A 25,701-nucleotide genomic window follows, 5' to 3' on the forward strand; every position below is an offset into this window, starting at 1 on the left:
TGAGGGAGTAAATACATCACAGAGACGTCCATTGACTTAGTTTTGATTGTTCTCCTCCTAGATCATAATAGATGCTAGATTTAATGATTTTTTGTCCATTGCCGTCTTAGCTTCAAAAATCAACCTCATGAGAAAAACGTTGGGATAGCGCCTTTGCAAGCTGTATATGTCATATTGACTCAATCAAGTCACTTTAGACCGTAAACAAGATTCTCCGAAGACAGACTTTTTCTAGCAAGAATAAATAATTGTAAGCTACCGGCCTAATTGCACCACTTCCTCCTGGACTGTAAACAAGATTATGATCGTCGTCCCTTCAAAGGCCATTTAATTATGATTTCCGAGCGGGGAAATCAGAATGTTGAGAAATAAAGAAGACTTCTTGCTTCTCTCGATGTCCACTTTATTCTATCCAAAATTGTGTTTTTACATCTTATATAACTTTTGAGCCACTCTTCAAGATCTTTGTGAATCAATAGTAAAAATAATGAGATCACCATTTCCTTGTGATTCATTAATGCGTTCTCTGAATTTCTCCCTTAAGTTGTCCAAGTGCAGAAGGCAATACAAGTGTCAACTTCTTTTAATTTATTCTCAACTCTAATGAGTCTTCAAGATTTTAAATACAAAATGGAATTATTAGAGTGTAGAAAAAATATGAATTCAGTGGTGATCATACAAACATGATTGAACATGATTTGACTTGACTTAACTATTTGTTCGCGGACAAATTTGGAAAACTACAAATATCATGTGCCACTGGATTTCAATTTTTCATTTTTTTTTTTTTTGATCTCAGTGGCGCAATAGGCAAGTCCAATGACTCTTTGCCGGTGAGATCTCTGATTCGACTCTCACAGCTGTGAGTTTGAGTCCCGCCCGGTGCAAGCAACTAAATGTCGAGAAAAAAGACATTTTTTCGACATTTAGCCATTTACATTTAGCCTTCCGCCACATTGAAACACACCAAATTTTGTTTTCTCAATAACTCAGCCCCTATGGCATCGATCGATCCAACAACTTTTAGTATGTTATAGCTGGGCCTAAGACCTTTCGATTAAAAAGAAATGTACGACCCCCCGACCTCCCTGACCCGAACTAGAAGAGGTCAAGAATTCAATTTTCAAATGCCCATTTTGGAAAACTCTCGTGGAGATTTAATCGAAATTCCGATTAATCGAAAAATCGATTTCGAATATTTCGAAAACTAGACGATGCTTTTTCTTTAAATTTTAATATATTGTAGCTGAGGTCGAGACCTTTTCAACGGTAGATCGCACTCCTCCTTTGACGTTCCCTGACCCGAGCTATAATCAAAAATGCATTTTCAGTATTTATGAAGCGATTTCGATGAAATTTTATTATTGTGAGGGCAATGTGAATTATTTAATTAGGGAATGGACTGGCTTGTGAACAAATAAAATGGGGTGGGCCCCAGACTGTCCGCAAAGAGCTCTTTCTAAACACGTCTGTCCTGCACGACGGTCCGCCAAAAAGAGACAGTTCTCCCTTTCTCTACCTGCATGCCTATTCGTTACAGTAGACTCTCGCTCAATCGGCTCTTTTTCAATCGGGCGAAAAATTTTGTTGGCAATTTTCACGTTTTAATTATGAAGCAAATTTGTTTAAATTCGCTGTAGTTCTTCCTATTTTATCCTGATTCTTTATAATTGAGCACTTTTCGTGGAATTTACAATGACTTTGACGCTCAAATCTATCGATAATTTGGATGACATTTTGTCCCAAATGCCCGATTGAGAGAGAGTCTACTGTACTAATATTCCTAAAAGATACTCGAAGTGGTTCTGATCCTGGAAAGGAGACTATTTGTCTCAAAAGAGCAGGAATTTTCCCAAAGCAGAGCCTTTGTTGCTGATGGCGGGTTTTATTGCTTCTACAGTATATTGTAACTAAAATCAAGAACTTTTCAATGGTGGATCCCATCTGTCCCTACTCCATTTCACTGTACCCCGACCTTTACTATTAATACAGTAGACTCTTCGATATCCAGCACTTCGATATCCGGGTAACAGCTGCCAAACACTGGCGGTTGATATATTCAAAATTATTTTCACTAAACATGAAGTTTGTCCAGAGTGAATTAAAGTATATTATTAACATTGTATCGAAGTATTTAATACATAATTGTGATAAAAAATGAAACATAAGCACACCATGAAGAAAATTCTCGTTTTCTTTGTCAGACAGAAAATAAATTCACACTGCACAAAATAGAAAAACCGTTGATCATTCAAAAAACCTAAATGTCATTTTGTCCCCCAGTCAGCCGGATATCGAAGAGTCTACTGTATCTTAATGGACCGAACTCTATCTCTATGGTTTATTAACTAACCGAGCCAATTTCAACTGTTTAGATCACCGAGAACAGTTTCCGCGACGCGATTCTTTACCTCCAAAAATTCAATTCACAATAGTATTTTCACGCATTCCGAGTTGCAGGCATTTCGAGGTCACCTGTAAAGAATCTCACCTACCAAAAGCTTATCTGGGCTTATCACTGTTTTTCAACTGGATTTTCACTGGAATTCCACTGAATTTCCGCTGGATTTTCTATGGATTTCCGCTGGATTTCCACGGGAATTCCACTGGATTTTCACTTGAATTCCACTGGATTTCCACTGTAATTCCATTAGATTTCCACTGGATTTCCATTGGAATTCCACTGGATTTCCGCTGGATTTTCAATGGATTTACTCTGGATTTCCACGGGATTTTCACTTGAATTCCACTGGATCTCCACTGTAATTCCATTAGATTTCCTCTGGATTTCTATTGGATTTCCACTGGATTTTCACTGGAATTCCACTGGATTTCCGCTGGGTTTTCAATGGATTTCCGCTGGATTTCCACGGGAATTCCACTGGATTTTCACTTGAATTCCACTGGATCTCCACTGTAATTCCATTAGATTTCCACTGGATTTCCATTGGATTTCCACTGGATTTTCACTGGAATTCCACTGAATTTCCGCTGGATTTTCAATGGATTTCCTCGGGAATTCCACTGGATTTTCACTTGAATTCCACTGGATCTCCACTGTAATTCCATTAGATTTCCACAGAATTTCCATGTGAATTCCACTGGATTTCCGCTGGAAAAAAAGTTTTCACAAAATGAAATACAGTGTCCGCTTCGTTATCCGGATGATTGGGAGATAATATGACAGATTTCCGCTTCTTAATCCGGATGGATTTTTTGAATTTCTTCAACTAGAAACTTTAATTAGAATAAAACTTTTAAAGAAGATTAAAAATACATAATTAGAGAATTCTATGCTATTATACTTCATTTATTAGACAAAAAGATCACAGAATAATTTATTTTCATTGCTGATGCATACATGACGTCAAAATTATTTTAAATGTAACCGTCGACAACTTGTCCGGATTACGCCGATTCGGATTAGAGAACGGGCACTATAATTCATTAAATAAGAAAATTACTGAATTATACGCCCTTCTGTTTCAGCTCCAAATCTATAGATCAGTTTAATAATCGCACTTGAAATAAGGTGATCTAGTCTTATCACTGCTTTTTTATCTTTTGATTATTACGTATTAATAGAGGACACGTATCGGTCCGAAGACAGAGGCTGTTTCCATGGTAAAGTTCTGAGCTTAATTTTATTCATTTGTTAATAATTTTTCGTCTTACCCAAGAGAGAATTTAAATAAATTATAAGGGCAAAAACCGCAAAAACAGATGAACAAACTTCGCCTGGCTTCTAGTAGACTATCAGCGAGGAACAATAAATAAATAAATTTTAAGATATCAATGTGAAGTATTACTCCCTTAAAGTTACATTCTTTCTTATATTTTTCCGCTTGCATTGTGCTACTTACGAAGCCTTTTCCTGAAACTCTGCAGAATTTTGTTGCCCGTAAATGAGTATCACATCTTGGTCAGTTCCATATGAAATACGAGCATCATGCAAATTATTGAAAGAAGTCATACAAAGGTGGTCCTTCATTGTGGGATTGCGATAGAAGAACTTCCTCAGGGTCAGAATGTAGCCACAGACAACGATATAGTGGCCTTTGAAGGTGGTTTTCCATGGCAAAAATGACCGCAGCTCAGTGGAGAGTTTGTTGAACTTGCAGAGATCACAGGTCAAGAGAGAAGCATTTGTGAGGATTATTGCTGGACCCTCGAGAGCAATATGTCGTGTGAGAGCATCAGTGGTGATTTGCCGCTGTTCTATGACAATTCCACTGATTTGAGCAGTTTGGAAGCGCCTCGTGACCCTATCGCTGTCCTTATGGAGGATTTTGTCATAGTAGCTGTGCTCAGAGTATCCCATGTTGACGCCAATGGTGGCAGTAAGGTATTTGTGGCGAATCTCAAAGCGTTTCAGCACATAGCAGAGATCAATTGTCCAGGTGCTGGAAGTGTCAGAATAATTTAGGAATGTTATCAGAAGGCTTCCGGAAATGCACTTACCTATTGCCAAAACCTTCTTCTAAGCACACTTGGGAGAAGTTTTCAAGGAAGAACTTACGCTGCTGTTCTGGGAGTACCATAAGGATGCAAGACAGCCCACAGTCCCAGTCATAGCGCTGTCGGTAGTGAATCAAATCCCATTTCCAGGATACAGGAATATTTTTTGGATTCTTTGTCATTTTTGCTGCTCTTGGATGTCTCCCTCGGTGATACTTTTAGAATGATGTCATGCTCCTGGTTCACATTACCACCCAACTTCTATTGATTACAGATGACTAACACTACTTCTTCCTAGAAATTGCTATCACACCAAGCCCATTTAAAAGCCCTCGCCCATCCGAGCAGCTGTCAGTTTCCCATCTGACTGCAGAAGTGAGGTTAGGTATCTCAAAATAGTTTTTGCAGAGGTGAAGAAATGTTCTCGAAAATTAGACTTTTAGTCAGGAACTCGCATGGATTTGTAGTGAAAACAAGTGTTAGGTGCCTCAGGAGTCAAATTCCAATAGTTCTACAATCGAAAGATTCGTCTGATGATAGGAGTACAAGTGGAAATTTAACGCACTTTGGATACCAAACAGTTCCGGAGGAAGAGAAAGACAAAAAAGTTTATAAGGTATTTGAGGATGTAGCCGAGTCGTATGATTTGATGAATGATGCAATGTCTATGGGCATTCATCGGCTATGGAAAGATGCCTTTGTTGAGGAACTTGGACCGACACCTGGTTCAAAACTCCTGGATATGGCTGGAGGCACAGGAGACATTGCCTTCAGACTCCTGAAGTACCTCTCGAATACCCAGGCAGCGGACAAGAGGGAGAGTCATCTCACAGTTAGTGACATAAATCAGCATATGCTAAATGTGGGAAAAGCAAAGGCAGAAAAGTAAGAAATTACATTTATAGAATATGTAATAGGTAAAAGCAAGGGAATATCAATATTCCTATAACCGGTACACCATTTACCAGTAGTTCCACAATTTGTATGAACCTTCAACCCTTTTATACTTTAGAAGAGGAAAATCAATTAAAGTAATAGTTTCTCACTAATTTGTTAATATTTTAGTTGTTTTAGTTAAACAAGTAGTTCTTTGAACATAATTGTTCTTGTTAAATTTATTTACTCATTATTAATATTATTTGTGGCCAAAAAAACGTTACACTGAGAAAAAACGGGGGTGCGATTAACTTTTTTTTCCTCATAACTTTAACACATTTTAGGTGTAAAAATATATCAACATTTTTTAATGTTAATTTTACACCTTTTTAAGCATAAAATTAACATGGGAAAAGGGTAACTTTAACCCCTAATACACCTAAAAAGCGTAATATTTACATCGATTTAGGATCAATACTTTAGGGTAAAATAAACATTTCTGGAATGTTGTTTTAACTTTTTCTAATTTCTCTCAGTGTAAGTTCAGTAATTTAGAGGTAATCTTGTATGAAGTGAAGCTTCGGTATCGGGAGTATTACGCTAAGGTCCTCAAAAGCCATTCGAAGGAAATTGTTATGTCCAGAAATCTCTATTTGAGATGACTTCATACAGATTTTCGCCAAGATTCTATGATAGAGAGTGGATTCAGGAGCCTTTTTGCAACTGTTTCTTAAGTATAATTACTCGTAATATGCTTATTTCTCAATTTTCTAAATCTATTTTAATTCAAAAAGAAAAGGCTGATGATCGTCGGATAGGGAGGAAGGTTTAGACTTAGACCTAGATCTGAATAAACATTCCTTTCTTACACAGTAAAAAAAATGTCTAACATTTTACGACTATAATAGTACAAAATCGACCATTTTAGTTGTTTAATTTAAAAACGTTTAAAAAATACACAATACATAATTTGGTAATGTATTGTCACTTGATTGAAAATTACAACTATTATAGTTGAAAAATTTTCAACAACGTTGTTTAATTTGAAAATGTGTAAAATTTTAACACTATAATAGTGTGAAATCGGATAAATTAATTATTTAATTGCTATCTGTGTAAAGTTTCTCACTATTATAGTCATAAAAAATTTTCAACAATGTTTTGTAATTTAAAACTGTTGAAAAATACTAAAAATTACCCAAATTACCACTTTTATAGTATGATTATAGTTTTTCACATTATTATAGTGTAAAAAAAATACACAACTTTATGGTATTTTTTGTCACATGATCAAAAATTAACACTATTATAGTTTGATCATAATTTTTCACACTATTATAGTGTGAAGCCTTGTGTATTTCAACCAAAGTTGTTGATTTCTTAAACAAAAGTTGTTGAATTTTTAAACAAAAGTTGTGTAAAAATTGTTGAATTTCTATTTAAGACATATTCTTCAGCCGAGATGCTTTTCATTGGGAAAAAGTCATATAGAACATCAAATATTTATATGCATAATAAGTATATCATGAAGATCCGAGCATCAGATGTAATCATTTCGCATTAGGGGGGATTAGAGTACAGGAAAAACCAATAAAAATGTCTAAAAATGCAAAAAAAATCAAAATCTTCGAATTGAAAAAAAAATTCAACAATAAACAGAATTCAACAATTTTTGGGTTTACACATAAAAATTCAACAATTTTTAAATTCAACAATTCCAAATTCAACATCTTGAAATTCAACACTTGTGTAGTAACTTAAAGCGTGTCCACGATAAAATTTTCCAAATGATTTGATATTTTTATGACAAATGTCACTAGCGCATTTTCGTTGTGTAAACATATTGTAACACGTGTTTTTACCTTTCTTTTGGTGAAACTCTCAACAAATTCTGTTCATTTTTCACTGAGATACGAAATAATAATGGAAAAGAGAAGAGAACTGATCATGTACACGTATCTAAAAAAATCTGGAATCAACTACGCAGACCTTGGAAAACTCACAAATACCTTACGCCAGACCGCCCGGAGGGTGATTTTTCGATTCCTCGACAGTAAAACCACTGCACAGAAACCTGGATGTAGATAAAATCGGGGTATTGGAGATCGAGATTTGGAGAAGAAGGTGATCATGCGCTACAAGAACAATCCTTCGACATCTGTGAGGAATATGAGTAAAAAAAACTTAAATGTTCTCCCAGTCTTGTGCACAAAATCAAACAGAGGAATGGACTGAAGACTTTTAAAAGTCTTCAGTCTGGCTTTAGTGGATGCATCTTGATGGATGATGAAACATATACGTAAAAGGAGACTTCAAACAATTAGGGTAAGAGCTCATTATTTTGGACAGTCTACTTATAAGCATCGATGCTCCAAGTTTGAAGTACGATATTTTCAATACTAATTGACTTTTTTTGTTACTTTTCAGAAGGGTTGTTTATAAACTTGGCAAGGGTTTTTTTTTGTGTTTACTAAAATTAGTGTTAATACGTTTAAAAATAATAATAATAATAATAAGTTTATTTGTTCATGCCCAGGATACAGAAAGTAACATGTAGGACTATACAATAAATTGATATATAGAGGTGAATTTGACTCGAATTTTGGACAACTTGGTTATTAATTTGGACAACTTGGCTGTATATTTAGGATGTAAGAAAAAGTACAGGTACAAAATTATGAAAAGTTTCCAAAAAATATATATGGTTTGGATCAAGGCAGAGCAAGGCGTTCTTCATGCGAGGCAACATGAATTCGTCAATTTACATCACTTAGTGCCTCCAAAAACGCCTGTTGCCTCTGTACAGATGCCATGACATACCCTCGATCTTCTGGTCAGATTTGGCGTCGTGCCATTAGTCAAAAGCAACCAAAGAATGATACGAAGAGAACGACGTTCGTTATGTACCCAAGGAGATGAATCCGCCAAACATTCCAAATCTCTGTACAGTCACTGAGAAAAATGGGGGAGCAATTAACTTTTTTTCCTCATAAATTTAACACTTTAGGTGTAGAAATATATCAACATTTTTTAATGTTAATTTTGCACCTTTTTAAGGGTAAAATTAGCAAGAAAACGGGTAACTTTAACCCCTAATACACCTAAAACGCATAATATTTACATGGATTTAGGATCAATACTGCAGGGTAAAATAAACATTTCCGAAAAGTTATTTTAACTTTTTCGGATTTCTCTCAGTGGTTGAAACATACACTGAGAGAAATCCGAAAACGTTAAAATAACATTCCGGAAATGTTAATTTTACCCTGCATTATTTATCAGAAATCGGTGTAAATATTATGCTTTCTAGGTGTATTATGGGTTAAAGTTATCCTTTTTCATGCTGATTTTACCCTTAAAAGATGTAAAATTAACATTAAAAAATATTGCAATATTTTTACACCTAAAAAGTGTTAAAGTTACGAGGAAAAAAGGTTAATGGCACCCTCTTTATCTTCTCAGTGTATTGGGCTATTATCAAATACGATCTGAAGAAGAAGGCTAAACGCGTCGAGAACATTGAGGACTTAAAAAAAAAATGGAATAAAACAATCAAGAGCCGCGGTGATGATCTTGTACAGACCTTGATGAGAGGACTCAAGAAGAAGATTCGAGATTTCGCCAATCAAATACTTGAATAAAAAAAGTAATATATCTACAATGAATTAAAGTTTCAAAAAATATTTTTCTTTTCTTTTTTTTTTAATGTAGACTTCATTTTTAAAGCATTATTCTTGGGAACAATCTTATCGTGGACACGCTTTATATTGAATAAATTACAGTAGAGTTCCTCAAATTTGAACGACACGGTTGAATTCAAAATGTAACATTTGAGGTTATATGAAGAAAGTTTTGCGTGGAGTGAGTTACAGTAGACTCTCTCTCAATTGGGCATTTGGAGCAAAATGTTATCCGGTTTATCGATAGATTTGGGCATCAAAGCCTTTGTAAATTTCACAAAAAGCGCTCAATTATAATTTAGCTTCATAACGTGAAAATTGTCAACAAAATTTTTCGCCCGATTGATAAAGAGCCGATTGAGCGAGAGTCTACTGTATAAGCATTTTTCTCCGGTGTTTCCTCAATATTATCGTATTATATTAACTTCCGCATGAAATTCCATTTATTTTACAATAAATTAGATTGGTATTTTCTCTAAAGCTATTTTTCTTAATTTAGGGAAAGTGCATTTCACATCTATTTCGTTACGTTTTTGAAAATATTGATCAATTTTGAGGAACTCTACTGTACCTATTCAACCACTTATGATGCGTAGAGCACAGAAAGCTTTGGGAGGAAAAGAACTTTTATTCTGGGCTAAATAAAGGGTCAATTAATTACAGGTCTTTTGCATAAATTTCCTTTACTAAAAGCTCCATTCACTTCCAACTGCAGTAAACTCTCTCTCAATCGGGGCATTTGGGGCAAAATGTCATCCGGTTTATCGACAGATTTGGGCATCAAAGCCTTTGTAGATTCCACAAAAAGCGCTCAATTATAAAGAATCACGATGAAATAGGAAGAATTACAGCGAATTTGAGCAAATTAGCTTCATAATTAAATGTGAAAATTGTCAACAAAATTTTTCGACTGATTGAGCGAGAGTCTACTGTAGCTGTACTGTACATTTGTACACTACGCCCGATCTAATGTCTCTCCCTTGACTAGAAGTAATTTTGAGAGAGATCTCTGAACATTTCAGGTTGGAGTACAGGGACAAAGCTAATTGCGTCTTGGACTGGGTCTGTGCAGATGCTGAGAATCTCCAATTTGAGGATAATACATACACAGCTTACACAATAGCTTTTGGGATAAGGAATTGCACGCACATTGATAAAGTTCTGAGTGAGGCATATCGTGTTCTGGCTCCGGGAGGGAGATTTCTGTGCCTGGAATTCAGCCATCTGACAAATGAAACTCTACAGAAAATCTACGATACGTATTCGTTCGAAGTAATTCCACCCATGGGACAAATCCTGGCCGGACAGTGGGATGCATATCAGTATCTTGTGGAGAGTATTCGACGTTTCCCGCGCAAGGATGAATTTGTGCAGATGATACGATCAGCTGGCTTCAGCCATGTTACTTACCGTGATCTCTCCCTCGGAATATGCTCAATACATTCGGGTTTCAAGTTAAAGTGAAAGACCACTGTATTGTTTAATTAGTTTCTTCTAATCTTCCATATATAATTTGTTTTTTTTTTTTTCAATAATCCATACATAACACATTTATAGAATTTCCAATGATGTTTCTTTTTAGCTGCATTGGTGTGTTTGCGGAAGAGAAAAATAAAAAATTAAGTACATAAAATATGACGACTTATCTTTTACATTCCCTTGGTTTACGTGTTTTCTTCTAATGTATTTTTTTTCTATAATTGGACATAGATTCTGCAGACAAAAAAACAAAGAATTTAACATTCTATCTTTTTTTATGTTAATTTTTTTTTTACCTAAGTCATCATTTACCCCTTGAGCACTATCCTTCAATTATTACTCATTTTCTCTTTAGTATTTTATGGCAAAATAGTGCATTTGAATTAAATCGAGAAGATTCGAGATTTTAATACACCTTGTGAAAACACATAGTCCTCTTTTCTCCTCTCACAGTAATCCCTGGTCTTCAATTAACCCATCTTCTTCACCTCATTCTAAATATAAGGAAATAAAACATTGAACATGAAGACAGCAAATTTGCTCTTTTTCTTTATACTTTATCCCCTTTTTTTTCTCTACAGTACAATAATTCTGTAAAATTTGCATGAAAAAAAAAATGAAAGAAAAATATAGATAATTGTATTTATTTAAATGCCTTAAAATATCTCACATTTCTGAAAGTGTGTATAAGTTCTGTAAATCCTATCTCCTCTTTACGCAAAACTCTTTTGAAAGAAAAAAAAAATTAAAAAGTTATAGTAAAATCGGTTTTGCTAGCAATTACGCGATATTTCTTTGCATTATTTTTTTTTTAATTTAATATTTATCCTTTCTTTAATGTAAATCTTGTTTTTTTTTCTTTTTATCGACACGTTTCTTTAACTTGTTCCATTCACTACAGTAAATTTTTTTTTAAGATGTTTCCCATTTTTTTTTTAATTATCGCATAGAAAAAATTGGATATATTTCCAGAGGACATTTTTTTTTTAATTTCTCTCATCAATCTTACAAATAGTAGAATTGAGTAATTTATCCTTGTCTCACAAATTTTGTTTTATTAGTTTTTTTTTTCTTTTATCAATTATCATCATCTTTGATAGACATCCTTTTGTCAAGTGCATTTTTCTTTTAAAATTGAATTGCAAGAAAAGTAACAATTTATTAAGGAAACTGAAATATTTATGAAATTAAAGAAGTTTGCAAAATATTTAAGATTTCTTTTAGAGCTGTTCTTTTTTTTTTACACTTATTCTTAATGTTGATTTTTCTTTTTTTTAAATATTTTTTTCACATGTTATATTTTATTTATAAGTATTTTTTAAATGTAAAGTGTAAATTGTGTTGAATTTATCTTCATTGTTTCAATTGAGATTTTCGGTGTTTACTCGCGTCAATTAGCAGTTTTTTTTCTTTTTTTTTTATTATGTGTGTGTGGTAATTTGCTCTGTTTTGTGTGATTTTTTCAGTGTTTTACCGTCTTGTTTTTGTCGTGTTAAATAGTGTCACTTTTTGTGTTTTTTTCTCTTGTTGTTTTCATTTAACTTCTGCGTTTAAATTAATATACAAGTTTCCTTAAAATAATTTCATTTTTAAATACAAAATCAAGAAACGAATTAGCCGCTCTTAAAAAGTAAGATAGCAACTTGACCCAGATAGAAGTAGATAAAGTGGCGTGTCTCGTGTGTAACGTAGGATCCAAAATTGCGTCCCACAATGCAATGCCATGTGGGATTGTATTTTTTATCGAATTCCTTCTTGATAAAAGCTGCTATATCCTGCAAAAAAAATAAACAAAACAAATCCTTAGTAAAAATAGGAATTTCCAAAAAGAATTATAAGTGAAAAACATTTGAAATCACATCTTTTTTAGTCTTTTGAACTCAAGTAACTTATTTTATTTGTTATTTTGAAATCGTGAGATTAGACAGGTGTTCCCGAAATGTAGGAATAATTCTTTTATGTTAATGCTTAATACGATATATCCAAAAGACGATTTTTATATAGAAAAGTTCTCCTTATCTCTTCCCCATTTTTACAAAGAATCAATACGTCTTCCTATATATAGTCATGGAGATGGTCAATTAAATTATGCCCTGCGGACAATCTCTTCGATGTGTGAAATTTTATCGTGTTTCTTAAATTACAGACACAAACTCGGGGCACTTACATCAAGGATCAAGTGCTCTACTACTTAACCCTTAAGGGCTTTTGAGCTCTTCATCAAGAATCTGTTCTTACAGTATCTAATATTAGGGAGTTATCACACTAGAGAATTTCACATTGAAGTTAAAGTGAAAAGTTGCTGATCAAAACTTCATGATCCTCTCGAAATCGCTGATTTAGTCAGGACACATTGCTAGAATTGCTCAATACCACGATGAAACGTGGATTGTTGCACATTAGGACACATATCAGCAACAATTAATGTGAATTACATTAACATTTTAATGTGAATTACATTAACATTTTAATGTGAAATTCTCTAGTGTGATACCACGGTTAAATTTACATTCTCAATAAAGGAGAGATCGGAGATGTTGGTTAGTAGGAGTAGAGTCTGGAACCTGTAACCTTTTCCTTGTTTATTACAACAAAATAGACCTGGCCGCCCCCTACTACATAGCTTTCTAAAATAAAAAAAAGAACATGAGGTTGAAGGGCCACGAAGATACAACGACCCAGGTTCGCATTGTCTGACGATGATGTACAGTACAAGGAGTGCCAACCCCACCTAGTGGTAAAATGGCAAGGTGAGTGTGTGTATTAAAACAAAAGTGGAACTAAATTACTACGTACGTAATCGTGCAGCATTAACTCTTTCACGTCATTCGGGTCATATATAATCCGGGGAAAATATTTTTTGACTATTTACATTAATTGAAATCTATCGGTTTGTGCACGACATCATAATAGAAGGATGTAAGATTCTTGGCTAATTTTCTCAAGACTCCAGATATTCAGGAAAAGAAAATATTTGAGATCAAAAATCACGAATTTCGAATTTTGCGAAATAACTTTTCTTTTTCAAAATTATTTTTTTTTATTTATTATTTCAGCAAAAAATTCTTTAGAAACACAAAATAGAATATCCAAAGATAGTATATTGCATATTTTGATATAATAAACTACTCTCAATTTTCCAGAAAAGCGCGAAGAACTTTCCGGGTCATATATGACCCTATTGTCGGCAAGGGTAAAAGTTTATGAAAGTGTTTTCGTGCCAACAATGTAGTTGGGACAGTTGGGACATTGTTTTTCTTTGTGAAATCCAGAAGGAAAATATCTTGCTCCTGGACATTTCATCTTACATCTGATGAATTATAACATATTTTGCAATATTTTAGAGTATTCTGCAAGCCTCCCATATTGTGCAATTGTATTGTGTGTGAAAAAATATGTGGATAAGTTTATTTTTGCCAAATACCACTCAAAATATTGTGACAGATAATCCAGTTTGCCATGGTTTTGGCCAAATTAATAAATTCAAGCAACAAAAACTCTTAAAAAGCCCGTGATATAGATTTTGAAAATGGTATGTATACTTCCCTTGCCGACAATAGGGTCATATATGACCCGGAGTTTTTCCGAGTTTTCACGCAATGGAATTTTTTTTTCCTCTCAGAACTATTATATTTGATCATAAAATTAGGAAAAACTAAATTTTACATGAATTCACTTGCTGAATAAAAGTGTGACGCGAAAGAGTTAACAATTCGCAGATCCCTAATTAAAGTGTCACAGATAGACCAAGTATGACAGCAGCTACCATTTAGTCTATCCGAGTGCAGTTTTTCGATTTTGCAATATTTTTACATTGATATTGAATTTTTATAATTAATAAATTTTGTGCGCATACAATCAGGCACCCAGACAAAATTATATATTCTTCTTTGTAACAAATAAAATTAAAACAAAATTTGTAGCGACTGCCACTAGTGTCATGCCAAAATGTTAGTATGTATTTTGATAAAAAGAATAGATCTTCAGTTTCATTGTTTTTTTCTCTTTACTTCATTAAAAGTCCTTTACTTTGCAAAATGCTCAAACTCGTAACTTAGATACTATACCCCAAAAGTAATTTCGCTTCGTTTACCGTTTACGGTTTTCAACCGATTTAAAGTTACTCAAAACATCCTTTTCATTACCCGTTCATCATAGGTTGGAACCGGTTTAAAATTATCAGGAATTCTAAAGCCGTTATCAACGAGTCAAAGCATGATACCATTCGTTTGATAAATACGTTCTCTAGAACCTTTTTAATTTTGACCTTGAACAAATGTGGGAGACAATAAGGGGTATGTTTATGGTCCCAGGGTCGACTTATGAAGGATTTCCCGAAGGTCTCAAGTCTATATCTCTAACCGTTTGGCCTCTAAGCGTAGTAATGGCCGAACGAATGGACAAAGAGCGCAACGTGAAAAAACTATAAATTTTGAATTTGCGAAATTCTACCAAAATACGACCTTTTAAGGGTAAGCAGTCAAAATGTATTTATAAATCGAAATCGAAGGATTACATATACTGCTTTCTCTGTGGAGTTCGAGCAGTATAATTAAGCAACTCATCGTTCTTAAAGTAAAGAGTCGCATAGATCGTAAATAACCATGAAACGAAGATTGATAAAAATCTCGAAAAAGACAAGATTTAATCAAACCTCAAAAAAAATGCTCGATAGAGCTAAAGAGTAACTTATACAAGTGTGGACTTCCATAACCGCAGATTATCGGTTTTCTCTGGGGTTTTAACTGTAGCATCAAAATGAATGGCAATGTGTTTTGGAAAATTGTACAATCTCTGAAGCCGTGGGCATACAAAAAATTTCAGTAAGAGATTGCCTAACAGAAAACAACGTTTCATTGGTCATTTTGGGAGCAGAATGACCCCCGTAGTCACCGTATACAAATCCACTAGACTTCTCTAAAAGAGGCATTTTGTTTGCCTGTTGTGATTCATCACAACCTCTCTATTACCTAACCCTTACCCAAACAGTCCCCAAATTCTTACACACTGCATTTCCTACTATTTTTAACATTCTTTCACCTTGTTCCATTTCCTATATTCCCCCAAATCGTTGCATTCCCCACCTTTTTCTCCAGTTCACTATTTAAGCTAAGAAATGTAATTATGTAATTGAGTCGTGTGAAATAAATTAATACAGAAAGTTCGATAGAATTCGTGTGTTTTTCTGTCGAACAACATGCCAAGATAGAAGTTTTTACACTTTCCATGTTTACTCCTTTATGGACAATTGGAACACCGGTGTCCCAAAAGAATGCCCTACAGCATTCTGTAAAGTTATGCATTGCTCTAAGAAGTAAAAAAAGTGATATTTTTCTAACTCCTAATTTTTTACAATCTCATCTTTAAAGGGTTAAACTACTGAAGTCGCGCTATAGTTTTCAATTTCATACAGCTGTCAATTTTTTTATTTTTAATTGAAATTGAAGAACTTTTTATGTTTCTCATTAAATTTTCAGATTTTAGTGGTATTTTTCACTTTTATATGTAAGAATTTAGCAGTATTTTTAACACAATAAAAAAAACAAGACTTAAGGAAATAAAAACAATAAAGATTGCACAATTCTAACAATAAAGAAATCCTGAAAAAACCCCTATTCAAAATATTCACTCTTTTCCATCCAAAAGTTTACAAAAGTAAGTCTTCAATTCTTTTTTTTTAACGCAAAGAAAAATTTTATTTACTGACTCATGCTCAAGTCTGTGAACTTTATTTCATTGATTTTTTTTAATTATGCATAAGGAATAACATACAATAAAATATCTAATAATAAAACAGAAAGATATTTCAAAGACTAATCCAAAAAAAGAATCATTCTTTTAGTGTCCTTTACAAAAATGCCATGACATGACCCATGACTAATCTAAAAATTCATATAATATCTTTATATTTCTGAGATTCTTTGCTACTATTTGGCCACATGCCAGATTTTCCTAATATCATATCATTCCAAAGATCCGGCATATTAGTACGAGTTTCTGAAAATTTCTTGTGTTTTCTTTCACCATTCCCTAAGACACAATTTAAGGATGTCTATGCCACCAATTGAACTTATTCTTCAAAATTCTCCTCTCACTTTTGAATATTGGCACTTTTCCCATTCCGCATTCCTAGATACATTCAAGTCACAGTCATTCAATCCCTTCTTGCTTCATTGACTCTCTCTCTTCAGGCGTTCTAAGGATTTTCCGTAGACTCATTTCCCTCATTCCCCCATTTTCCTCTGAATCCATCTGAGAAATTTAATTATAATGGTAAAATTCCGTATATGACTAAATATATTTCTCAAGAAAACTCAATATTATACACCATTTGAAGGACACTCAAAAACATGAATAAGAGAAATTTTGCACTTGAAGGACGAGAAGCAATTTGAAAGACATTATATTCTATATTTACTTGTAGTACACATATTAATAAATTTATGTGATAAAAAAAATCCTAATATATTCTCTCAATTACCCCATCACGCTGCCCCTTTCTTCTATACACACCTTTTTCCCTTTTAACCTTTTAAAATTTTGAAGAGAAGATGAGAAAACTAATTCAAGATCTAACACATAATTTACAGTGACATGATATAAATGAGAGCACGTTATATGACAGACACTCGCTATATCACAGGTTTGAATATACATATTTAACCTAATAGAATCAGGATCTTCCAACAATCTCCATTCGAAGCACATTCACTTTTTTAGCCCACCTTTACCCCCCCCCCCCCCCGGCGTGCAAGCCACGCTTCATTTCAAAATACGCAATCATCCGTATGCTGGTCGCTATCATTCCCTTCAACAACGACCCACCCCTCAACCTTTTTGCCCCAAACATATACATATACAACTTCTTACCTTCCCTTATACACACACACAAAAGCATCACCTTTTACTGTGATGAACCATCCATCCAGCCACATTTCAATCATCCATCCATTCCGCTTCCTATTTTTATATATTTTCCACCACTTTTCCCGCACCATCGCACAACATTTAAATATTATATTTAGCACATATCCGGCAAAACAGGAAAAAAATGAACACGTAGATAGACCACAAACGAGCAGAGCTTTTTGTTGCTCTTCTTATATAGATTCCCTTTCCTGTCAGTAGAGGAAATAAGGAAAGGAAGGACTTACATCCTCCGCAGACAATTTTCTAGGCGAAAAGTTCCTATTATTGAAAAGGATGGAATAGATTTTTAGCTCTGCTGAATGCTTAAACTCATGACTTAGGGTAAATTAAGCTAATTCAAAACCTGCTCCATATGGAAATTTTTCGCTACTCCAAATGGAAACGTCATTGTTTTCATGATAAATACAGTACTAAATTATTATATTTATATATTTTCTATACCACAATCTCATTATTTTATTAATTTTGCTTCAAATAAAGCAAAAATCCATTCATATTCACAGATTTTAATTTGTTAATTTCTCAGAAAAATTAAAAGTGTACCTTTTCACCATTGAATTTTTCATTAATCGACCATGTTTTCCAATGAAAAACATAATGAGGTGACTATTGTTTATTCGTTTTGTTTAACATTTATGTCATATTTATGGCTAATTTTAGTTAACTTAAGTGCTAATCTTTATTGTTAACGGTACGTGAAGTTTTCAAATGAAATAATCACCTATTTTGTGAACAAAAGGGTTTTTCTGAAGTGTCTGCAAATGCTTCAATAGGAAACCCCGGAAATATGATTTTTTTTGGACTGATTTTTTATTGTTTTAGATGAGAAAGGAGAAAATACCAGGAATAAGAGCAAATCCTGCACTCAGGTGCTTCTCAACAAGGTTTTGGAAGCGCTTCGTCGCGGTTTCACTTAGGGGAAACTGGGGTACCACTAAACACTTTTGAAAGATGCGCTTTTGACTAAATTTCCCTAGAAAACTGTAAATTTTAGAAAAATTTTGCTTACCGCATATTATAGCCTTGAGTATAAGCTATATATTGAGGCATATAAAAATGATGTGGAGCACTTCAGTTTTTCGTAAAAAGGAAAATTGTGTCACCATGCATTTTTCGCTTTTTTTCAACCACCCGGGGTACCAATAAACACTTTCTGGGGCACCAAAAAACACCTCTTTTTCTCATCCATAACAGTTATATTAGGTATTCTCCACACCTCTTAATTATAAAGGAACTATTAAAAATGTGATTAAAATTGAAAAAAATACTGCAACAATCACAATGAATTACTTAAAAAGGAAAAAAATAAAGGAATGAAAATCGAACACATTTTTCAATAAATTTTTCGTCAATTTGAGACCAATCGACTTCTTACTGGTAAGCAGCGCCACCAAAAGTGGTTAAATGTTTGACATTAAGTTTAAAATTTTCGCGCTCCCCGATTATTGCTAATTTGTTTCTAATGAGACTAGAAAATCATCCATCCATGCTTGAATTAGAAAATTATTCTAAGCAAAATCAAGTCATGATACACCGAGAAAAATGTGGATGGTAAAATTTACCATCCTCCATACAAAATTCTAATGGCCGGATAGTAAAAAAGTCACCCAGCAAACGCGATATTAAATTGGACTGTCAAAAATTGTAGAATCTATTGCATGGATAGTAAATTCTAATAGCCGGATGGTAAATTCTAATATCCCCGGATGTTAGATTTTACTAGCCGGATGGTAAATTTTACTGGCAGGATAGTAAATTTTACTAGCCGGATATTAGAATGAAAAATGTCGGAAAAATTTATTTTTCCTTATTTTCATTGTTTTTTGGCCATTGTTTGAGGGCTTGGGGGCCTTCTTGGATGATATTCTCTGTATTTCAAGCCATTTTGGTGCGTGAAAATTGACGACTTCGCCGAGATTTGAACACGCGACCTTTGTGATGACAGTCCAGCATCTTCCAGCTGCGCCACGAATTGCTATAATGTATTCAAAGCATATCGGGAACGGTTGAATCGGCACCCACGATATTCCAAAATGACATTCTAACAGCAGGATGGCAAATTTTACTGGCTTGGATGGTAATTTCAATCCAAATTACTATCCTCCGTTAAAATTTACTGTCCTCCAGTTAAATTTTAACATCTAATATGCGGCCAGTAAAATTTACTTCCCGGATATTAGAATCTAAGAGAGGTCAAGGTAAAATATAAATGAGGATAGTAAATTTTACCATCCGGCTGTTAGAATTTACTATCCATAGGATAGTAAATTTTAAAATGTCAAGATGGTAGATTCTAAAGGAAAGTTTCTATGGAGGATGGTATTTTCTACTATCTTTTGAGATAGTAGAATTTAAAGACACGATTTGTAGAAAATACCATCCAAATTTTTCTCGGTGTACGATATTACACATGGACGAACATTCCTTGTACCTTAAACAAATATAGATTCTGGGAATGCACATTTTTATTTTGCAGCTTGATGAGAGAAACCTTTTATATTCGTTTTTTTTAAGTCTAAAAAATGTAAATGTAAAACCTGCTTAAGAATATATTTTTTTAAATAAACGTATTCATAGTTTAAGAATATTATATTTCCTTTATATTGTATCACATAGTCAATATCATGGAACAAGTTTCTTCACATCATTCTTATTATTTCATATCAGTTTACTGTCTTGCAAATATTCCTGTTAATTTTCTACATTTTCTTATTTAGTATATCCTTTTTTGCTTTCGTCACTTTCTGTTTTTTATTTTCTTTTTCATTTCCTGGTTCTGAATTCTTCCTCTTTATCTGTTTCTTCACTGGATTCTTCTCTTCTTCTATCTTGCACTTACAAGACACCTTATGCTCTTTTTTTATTTGAATCAATTGCCTCCTGTCTCGTTCGGGCGAGTTGGTAAGGATCAAGGACGTCACGGTTTTCTTTGGTTCTTTTTTAACATTTAGGGGTCTGTGAGAAAGTGGTCGCATGTTTTCTAAAGCCTTCATAGGCGAGAATTCTGATTCAGTTTTAATATTATGAAGCATGCTTTCTCTGGGGCTGTGTTCTGTAGAAATACTTTCATCACATTTTTTGTCTTGACTTTGAGCGATTTGCCCCACTTCTTTGGCTTTCTTTATTAGTCGGTCTCTGTCAAATGGACATATTCCTGCCTCACGAAATCCTGCTCGAATATTATTTTTTGTAAAACTTGGCTCAAACGCGCCTGCAGAAATGCGGACGACATTGTGGATGGTTATTCGAGAGTTTTTTCCTGATTCTCCCTCATCCACGTTTGAAAAATTTGGGCACAACGCCTCTTAAAGGGGCCAAAGACACTTATGTCGAGGGGCTGTGTCTTATGTGATGTGTGTGGGGGGAAGGACACCATCACAATCCCATTTTCTCTGCAAAAATTTATACATTGAATGTTGCAGTGCGACGCATGGTTGTCAACCAGCAATAAAATGGGATCATCCTTCGTAGGTGATGCAAATTTTTGCAAATGTTTCAGGGTTTCAAGGAAAGAGTCCTTGTCTTGATAGCCTGTTCCATTAAAAATTCCAATAGACCCTTCTGGGCTACCTTCCATGTAGACAGGAGACGACTTTTTCCTTGGAAACAGAAAGACGGGGGGAATTGAAGATCCTGCAGCACAAATAAGGCCAACCATTGTTATATGCTGCCCCCTTTCATCTGACGTTGCTTGAGCCACTTGCCTGATACCTTTTGTGGCGATCACATTCAATGGTGAAAGCACTGTGCTCAATGCGGTCTCATCAATATTATAAATTTTTTCTGCCGAAAAGTTATATTGAGTGAGAACTTCATGCAGATTATTGTAAAAAATCTCGAGTTGCTCTTCGTTGAAGTTCTTATTTCGAGCAAGGGATGTGTTTTCGGGTTTCCTTACTGAGAGTGACCTGGAGAAAAGAAATGAATTAAATAGGAAATTTAAAAAAAAATCAATTTTTCTTTGAAACATACGGATTTCTCTGCAGGAAACTTCTACTCCAATCTTCACCGGCAATCTTATTTCTTTCCCAGCTTTCTGGAAAATTCTTATTTAAATATCTCGCGTAATCGAAAGCGAGTAGTCTCATCTCCCGGACACTCAGACCATAACTCAGGTTAGAAGCACTCTTTAAATATTCTGCCAAATCTTCTTCTTCTTTGGTTGAGAAAATTTGTCGAGTGGAGTGTTTGGAAGAATTGTTTAATGCGAATTTCAAACCACTACAGAGAGGGATCTCTTTCAATTCCTGATGCTGTATCTTTACCCATCTTTCTCGCAGAGTACACATGTTCACTCCATAGCATCTGCTGGCTTCCCTGAGACCCTTAACTCCATACCGCAAATCTTCAAGCGCCGCTTTCATCAGCTCCTCGCAAATTGGCTGTCTTGTTCCTTTCTGCTTGTATTTTCTCATTTTATCTATAAATAAAAGAGAACTGTAGGGATATCAGTAATTTTTCTCCTAAAAACTTACCTTTTTCCTTGGACACAACAAAAACATGGCAAAAATGACAACTTCAGTCGAATAAATAAGAACAAAGAAGAAGAAGAAATAATTTGCTCTCAAGCTACACTCGCGACATCTACAACTGTGAGAAAATTGCCTGTTTGGTGGTGCCCCAAACTCTGCTTTGTGAATAATTTTGTATTTTTTTAAAAAATTGTTAACATTATTTTTTTCAGTAAATACATAAATATTATCCTAAAACATGTAGGAAAGTACTGGTGTAGTGAAATTTTACTTAACTTATTTCATTTTCATTTTCCAAGTAGATATACAATTGACAAAAATTATCAAAATCTCACAATTTTGCGAATAATAATTTTTATTTATAAACCACTTGAACTATTTTGATCATTCTGTTTCTGGACAAGCATCTCTATAGTACCTATGAATTCCCATAAGTTTCGTCCTCTGAAGTTTAATACACAATTAAAAAATCGCAGTGTTTGGAGGTACCCCTGTTTAGTGGTGCCCCAGTTTCCCCTACACTGTTTGTCTACAATTAGGAACTTTCCCTTGTCTCCATTTGGATTAATATGTTTCCAATAGAAGCATTTTACGCTCGCGTATTTTTCTTGTATTTAAGAAGTTTTCAAAATATATCTAAAGAATTTTCACTAAACAGTAACATTCTAGAAAAGTTAAGGAGCAAATTTATGTAATTCTCTTCAGAAAAAAATATGAACTTATTGTGTTGAGTCTTCTGTCAAAGTTAAAGCGTCTGGAAATAGTTTTGAATTAGGACATTTACCCTAAACAGTTAAGGAGAACCAGTAGGGGAATTCTGTAATTTTCGTGGCATTGTCACAAGTGAGATCGAAACATGACAATGTCAATCGAGCTTTTTTGTCATATCGTATGAGTTCGAAAATGTGATTCATTGATTTTTCAATGAAATGCCTTTACTTAGTGATATTATGCCAATACAGTCTATCTTGGTTGATTTGTTTAACAAGATTCATAGTCATTTTAATTGCCAGAAATCTCAAATATGTGACTTCTGACAATATCACGTGAGCTGAAATGGCGATGTCTACAGAATCGCATTTTCGCAAGAAAAAGCTCTCCTGAGATTCAAACCCAATTTGTCATATGGCATTGCCATAGCGTTACAGAATTCCCCTCCAAGGCAGATTTAATCCAGCGTAGATAGATAATGAGATATTTTAATTTATTTTTACCATATCATCACAAACTGAGAAACTGTACATTAAAATTCTATAACGATGATGTTGCTCATTAAAAGTTTTAGAACTACTTGGAATTATTTAATTGGTCAGGGCCAAAAGAGTATAGAAGTAATGACCAGCGCACAACAACTTTTGTTTGTAAACATATTTTTTTAAATTTCCCATGAGAATGAGCGAGATGACTAGATCTAGATCTCACTCACTCTCATTGAAATGTCAAAAACATGTTTAATAAACAAAAGTTATTGTGCTTTGGGCATAATACAATAAAAACTAAATACAAATAGTCCAAATTTTTCCGAAATTCCAAAGCCTGTCAAATGAATTTAGACATGTCCCAATCGGTTTAGAAATATGCTCTCTAAAAATTGTTTCTCTTGAGTTGAATTGTTTCGCTATTGGGTGGGGAGTCAAACTATAGGGTAAGTTACTAAAAGTCAGACACACCGAAAATCGGACTAAAAAATGCAACTTCAGTACAAAAATTCATGAGAAGTTTAGGGTCATTTGCCTAAAGCCAGACAGTTTGGAAAATTGGACAAAGCAGTGTGGAATGTGAGACACCTCCTTAAAAACTTGATAATAAATCAATTAAATATTTCAATTTTCGATAAAAAGATTATTAAACTTAATTTTATGATTATTTCAGAAGTTAAAAATGTAAAAATCGTTATAAAACAATCAAAGGGTGACTTGCAAAAATTATTTAAAAAATGTATTGCATGCGTGATATTCATAACCTTGACACGGTAGTTGTCATTTTCTCTGTTTCTTATGGAAGTTGCTAAGAAAATATCAAAGTGTTTTGTTTGAATTTTCGGCATAATTTGGGAAATATTATTAAGTCCGTAGTGAAAATCGAAGGACATACGTCCATTTAAAAGATGAATAAAAAATATTTGTGAAATATTACATTTAAAAAGGATAGAAAAGTGATTTAATTTCGTGTTGCTTTCAAAGCAAGTTTTATGAAATCTTGGACAAGTTGATTTTGTGCATGAATTTGGTGGTTTTGTGCAGTGAAATCATGTTTACAAGAACGACAAAGATCCTTAAGTATCCGGAGAAATAGTTGCAACAGCAGTTAGCAGCTGATAAGGAGAAAATCTCCTGGAAAAGGCTGCAAAGATTTCCAGATTCCGAAGACCACTTTTTCTGATAGAGTGGGTAGTAAATAACGCAAAAACTCCTGGAGAAAGACAAATAGGAGCCTCTACAGAACTCCCAAAGTAAGTGGAAAAGGATTTGGGCGGATGGGGAATTGAAATGTGCTAAAAATTGCATCCGCTTTAAAACTATAACTGCTGGACAGCGCAAAGCGTCTATGAAATTTACAGAACCTCTTTTTGGTTGGACGTCCAGAAAGTTCTTGGTAATTAGCGTTCCTCAACTGTTACCCGGACATAAAGGAGGGATTAAGCATAACCATCAAGTGTGTAAGTATACAGAGAAAACCCTCAACATTTGATTTTCTACATATTTTGTATGATATTTTGTCATTAATATCACTATGTCCAACTTTCCAAAAGTTTTTGTCCAACTTTTCAAAATTTTGTCCATCTTTTCAAAATGTGTTATTTTTTAATTTCCGTGAATTTTCTGATTATTCGGTTGCAATATTTAATAACAACTGTTAAGATTCTGTTAAAATATTTGTCAAAGGATCCCACAAAAAAATGTTTAAAAAAATAATTAAATTATTTATTCAGTTTAAAAATGCATTTGAAATTGAATTTTTTCTAGAGTGTCTCGCTTTCCACCATTCACCCTAGCTGTTTTTTAAATTATTGCCTTTCTAAATTTTACCTAAACTCAAAATCGAGAGATTATTCATTATATATCCCGGGCATTATCAACCGTTGTATTTTCTGTATTTCTTCTGTACCAGGGGTACCAGGTGTACCAGTATTCAATGCAAAGAGACGATGTTTGTATCAAATGCAGATACGACAAGGGTCGGTGCACTCGACGACAATATTTTGTTGTCTTTCGAGAGTTCGAGCAATAAAAAATAACCACAGTATGATTGCTAAACAAGAGTGATGTGAGAAAATTGTTTGGAATGAATTGAAGATACATTCAAGTCCAGTGAAAGTCAGGATGGGTATATTTTTGTGACAAAACTGTGAAACATATTTATCAGGAGGAAATTTTCCACCTGTTTCACATCCACTACCACCCACTCACTACTATTTATATATATACATATGTTGTTACATTGTACAATTTCCAATCCCCTCCCAGAACGCACCACTATACACCCACAAAGCAATTGACTTCTGAATTGTGTCCATCTCTATGACAAAATAAATAAATATATATGTATATAAACCCAAGTGAGACAACATACAATGTTCAATTTTCACTCTACCTGCCAGCTGCATCCTACTCCCCCTGATCAACCATCAACTTGTACTTCAACCCCATCCAATTTATATCTATAGTCAAGAGACCACGATAAATTCACTGTCATACACATAGCACAACATTGTTGCTTTATCCTCTATGATTTTATAACAATTTAATGAAATTTCACAGCTTTTGATGAGAAAAGGCCAAAGGCACAAAAAAGACCATATGAAG

General features: G+C 34.0%; 4 protein-coding genes and 1 long non-coding RNA gene across 5 annotated transcripts in view; 2 read left to right on the forward strand and 3 right to left on the reverse strand.

Annotated features, from left to right (window-relative positions):
- Nucleotides 1-3,284: 3,284 nt before the first annotated feature.
- On the reverse strand, nucleotides 3,285-4,640 carry LOC129800204 (protein GUCD1). Its single transcript, XM_055844496.1, has 2 exons — nucleotides 4,462-4,640; nucleotides 3,285-4,403 (listed from the first exon to the last, which is right to left on the reverse strand). Exons 1-2 carry the CDS (start codon nucleotides 4,638-4,640, stop codon nucleotides 3,860-3,862), a joined length of 723 nt encoding a protein of 240 aa, XP_055700471.1. The 3' UTR covers nucleotides 3,285-3,859.
- Nucleotides 4,641-4,813: 173 nt separating this feature from the next.
- LOC129800120 (2-methoxy-6-polyprenyl-1,4-benzoquinol methylase, mitochondrial-like) lies at nucleotides 4,814-11,029 on the forward strand. Its single transcript, XM_055844490.1, has 2 exons — nucleotides 4,814-5,343; nucleotides 10,037-11,029. Exons 1-2 carry the CDS (start codon nucleotides 4,877-4,879, stop codon nucleotides 10,476-10,478), a joined length of 909 nt encoding a protein of 302 aa, XP_055700465.1. The 5' UTR covers nucleotides 4,814-4,876; the 3' UTR covers nucleotides 10,479-11,029.
- On the forward strand, nucleotides 5,434-7,923 carry LOC129800260 (uncharacterized). The gene is made up of 2 exons (XR_008751609.1): nucleotides 5,434-7,659; nucleotides 7,762-7,923. It is a non-coding gene; the product is annotated as an uncharacterized LOC129800260 (long non-coding RNA).
- Nucleotides 11,030-11,121: 92 nt separating the features above from the next.
- The window catches only part of LOC129800243 (dynein light chain 2, cytoplasmic), a 53,231-nt gene continuing 38,651 nt past the window's right edge, over nucleotides 11,122-25,701 (reverse strand). The window contains exon 4 of the mRNA XM_055844515.1: nucleotides 11,122-12,268. Within this exon, the coding sequence (XP_055700490.1) occupies nucleotides 12,107-12,268 (162 nt within the window). The 3' untranslated portion in view covers nucleotides 11,122-12,106. The remainder of the gene's footprint in view (nucleotides 12,269-25,701) is intronic.
- Nucleotides 20,148-22,002, reverse strand: LOC129800087 (uncharacterized). Its single transcript, XM_055844467.1, has 3 exons — nucleotides 21,899-22,002; nucleotides 21,396-21,843; nucleotides 20,148-21,331 (listed from the first exon to the last, which is right to left on the reverse strand). Exons 2-3 carry the CDS (start codon nucleotides 21,836-21,838, stop codon nucleotides 20,665-20,667), a joined length of 1,110 nt encoding a protein of 369 aa, XP_055700442.1. The 5' UTR covers nucleotides 21,839-21,843; nucleotides 21,899-22,002; the 3' UTR covers nucleotides 20,148-20,664.

This window comes from Phlebotomus papatasi, chromosome 1, assembly GCF_024763615.1.
Source record: "Phlebotomus papatasi isolate M1 chromosome 1, Ppap_2.1, whole genome shotgun sequence".
NCBI lineage: Eukaryota > Metazoa > Arthropoda > Insecta > Diptera > Psychodidae > Phlebotomus > Phlebotomus papatasi.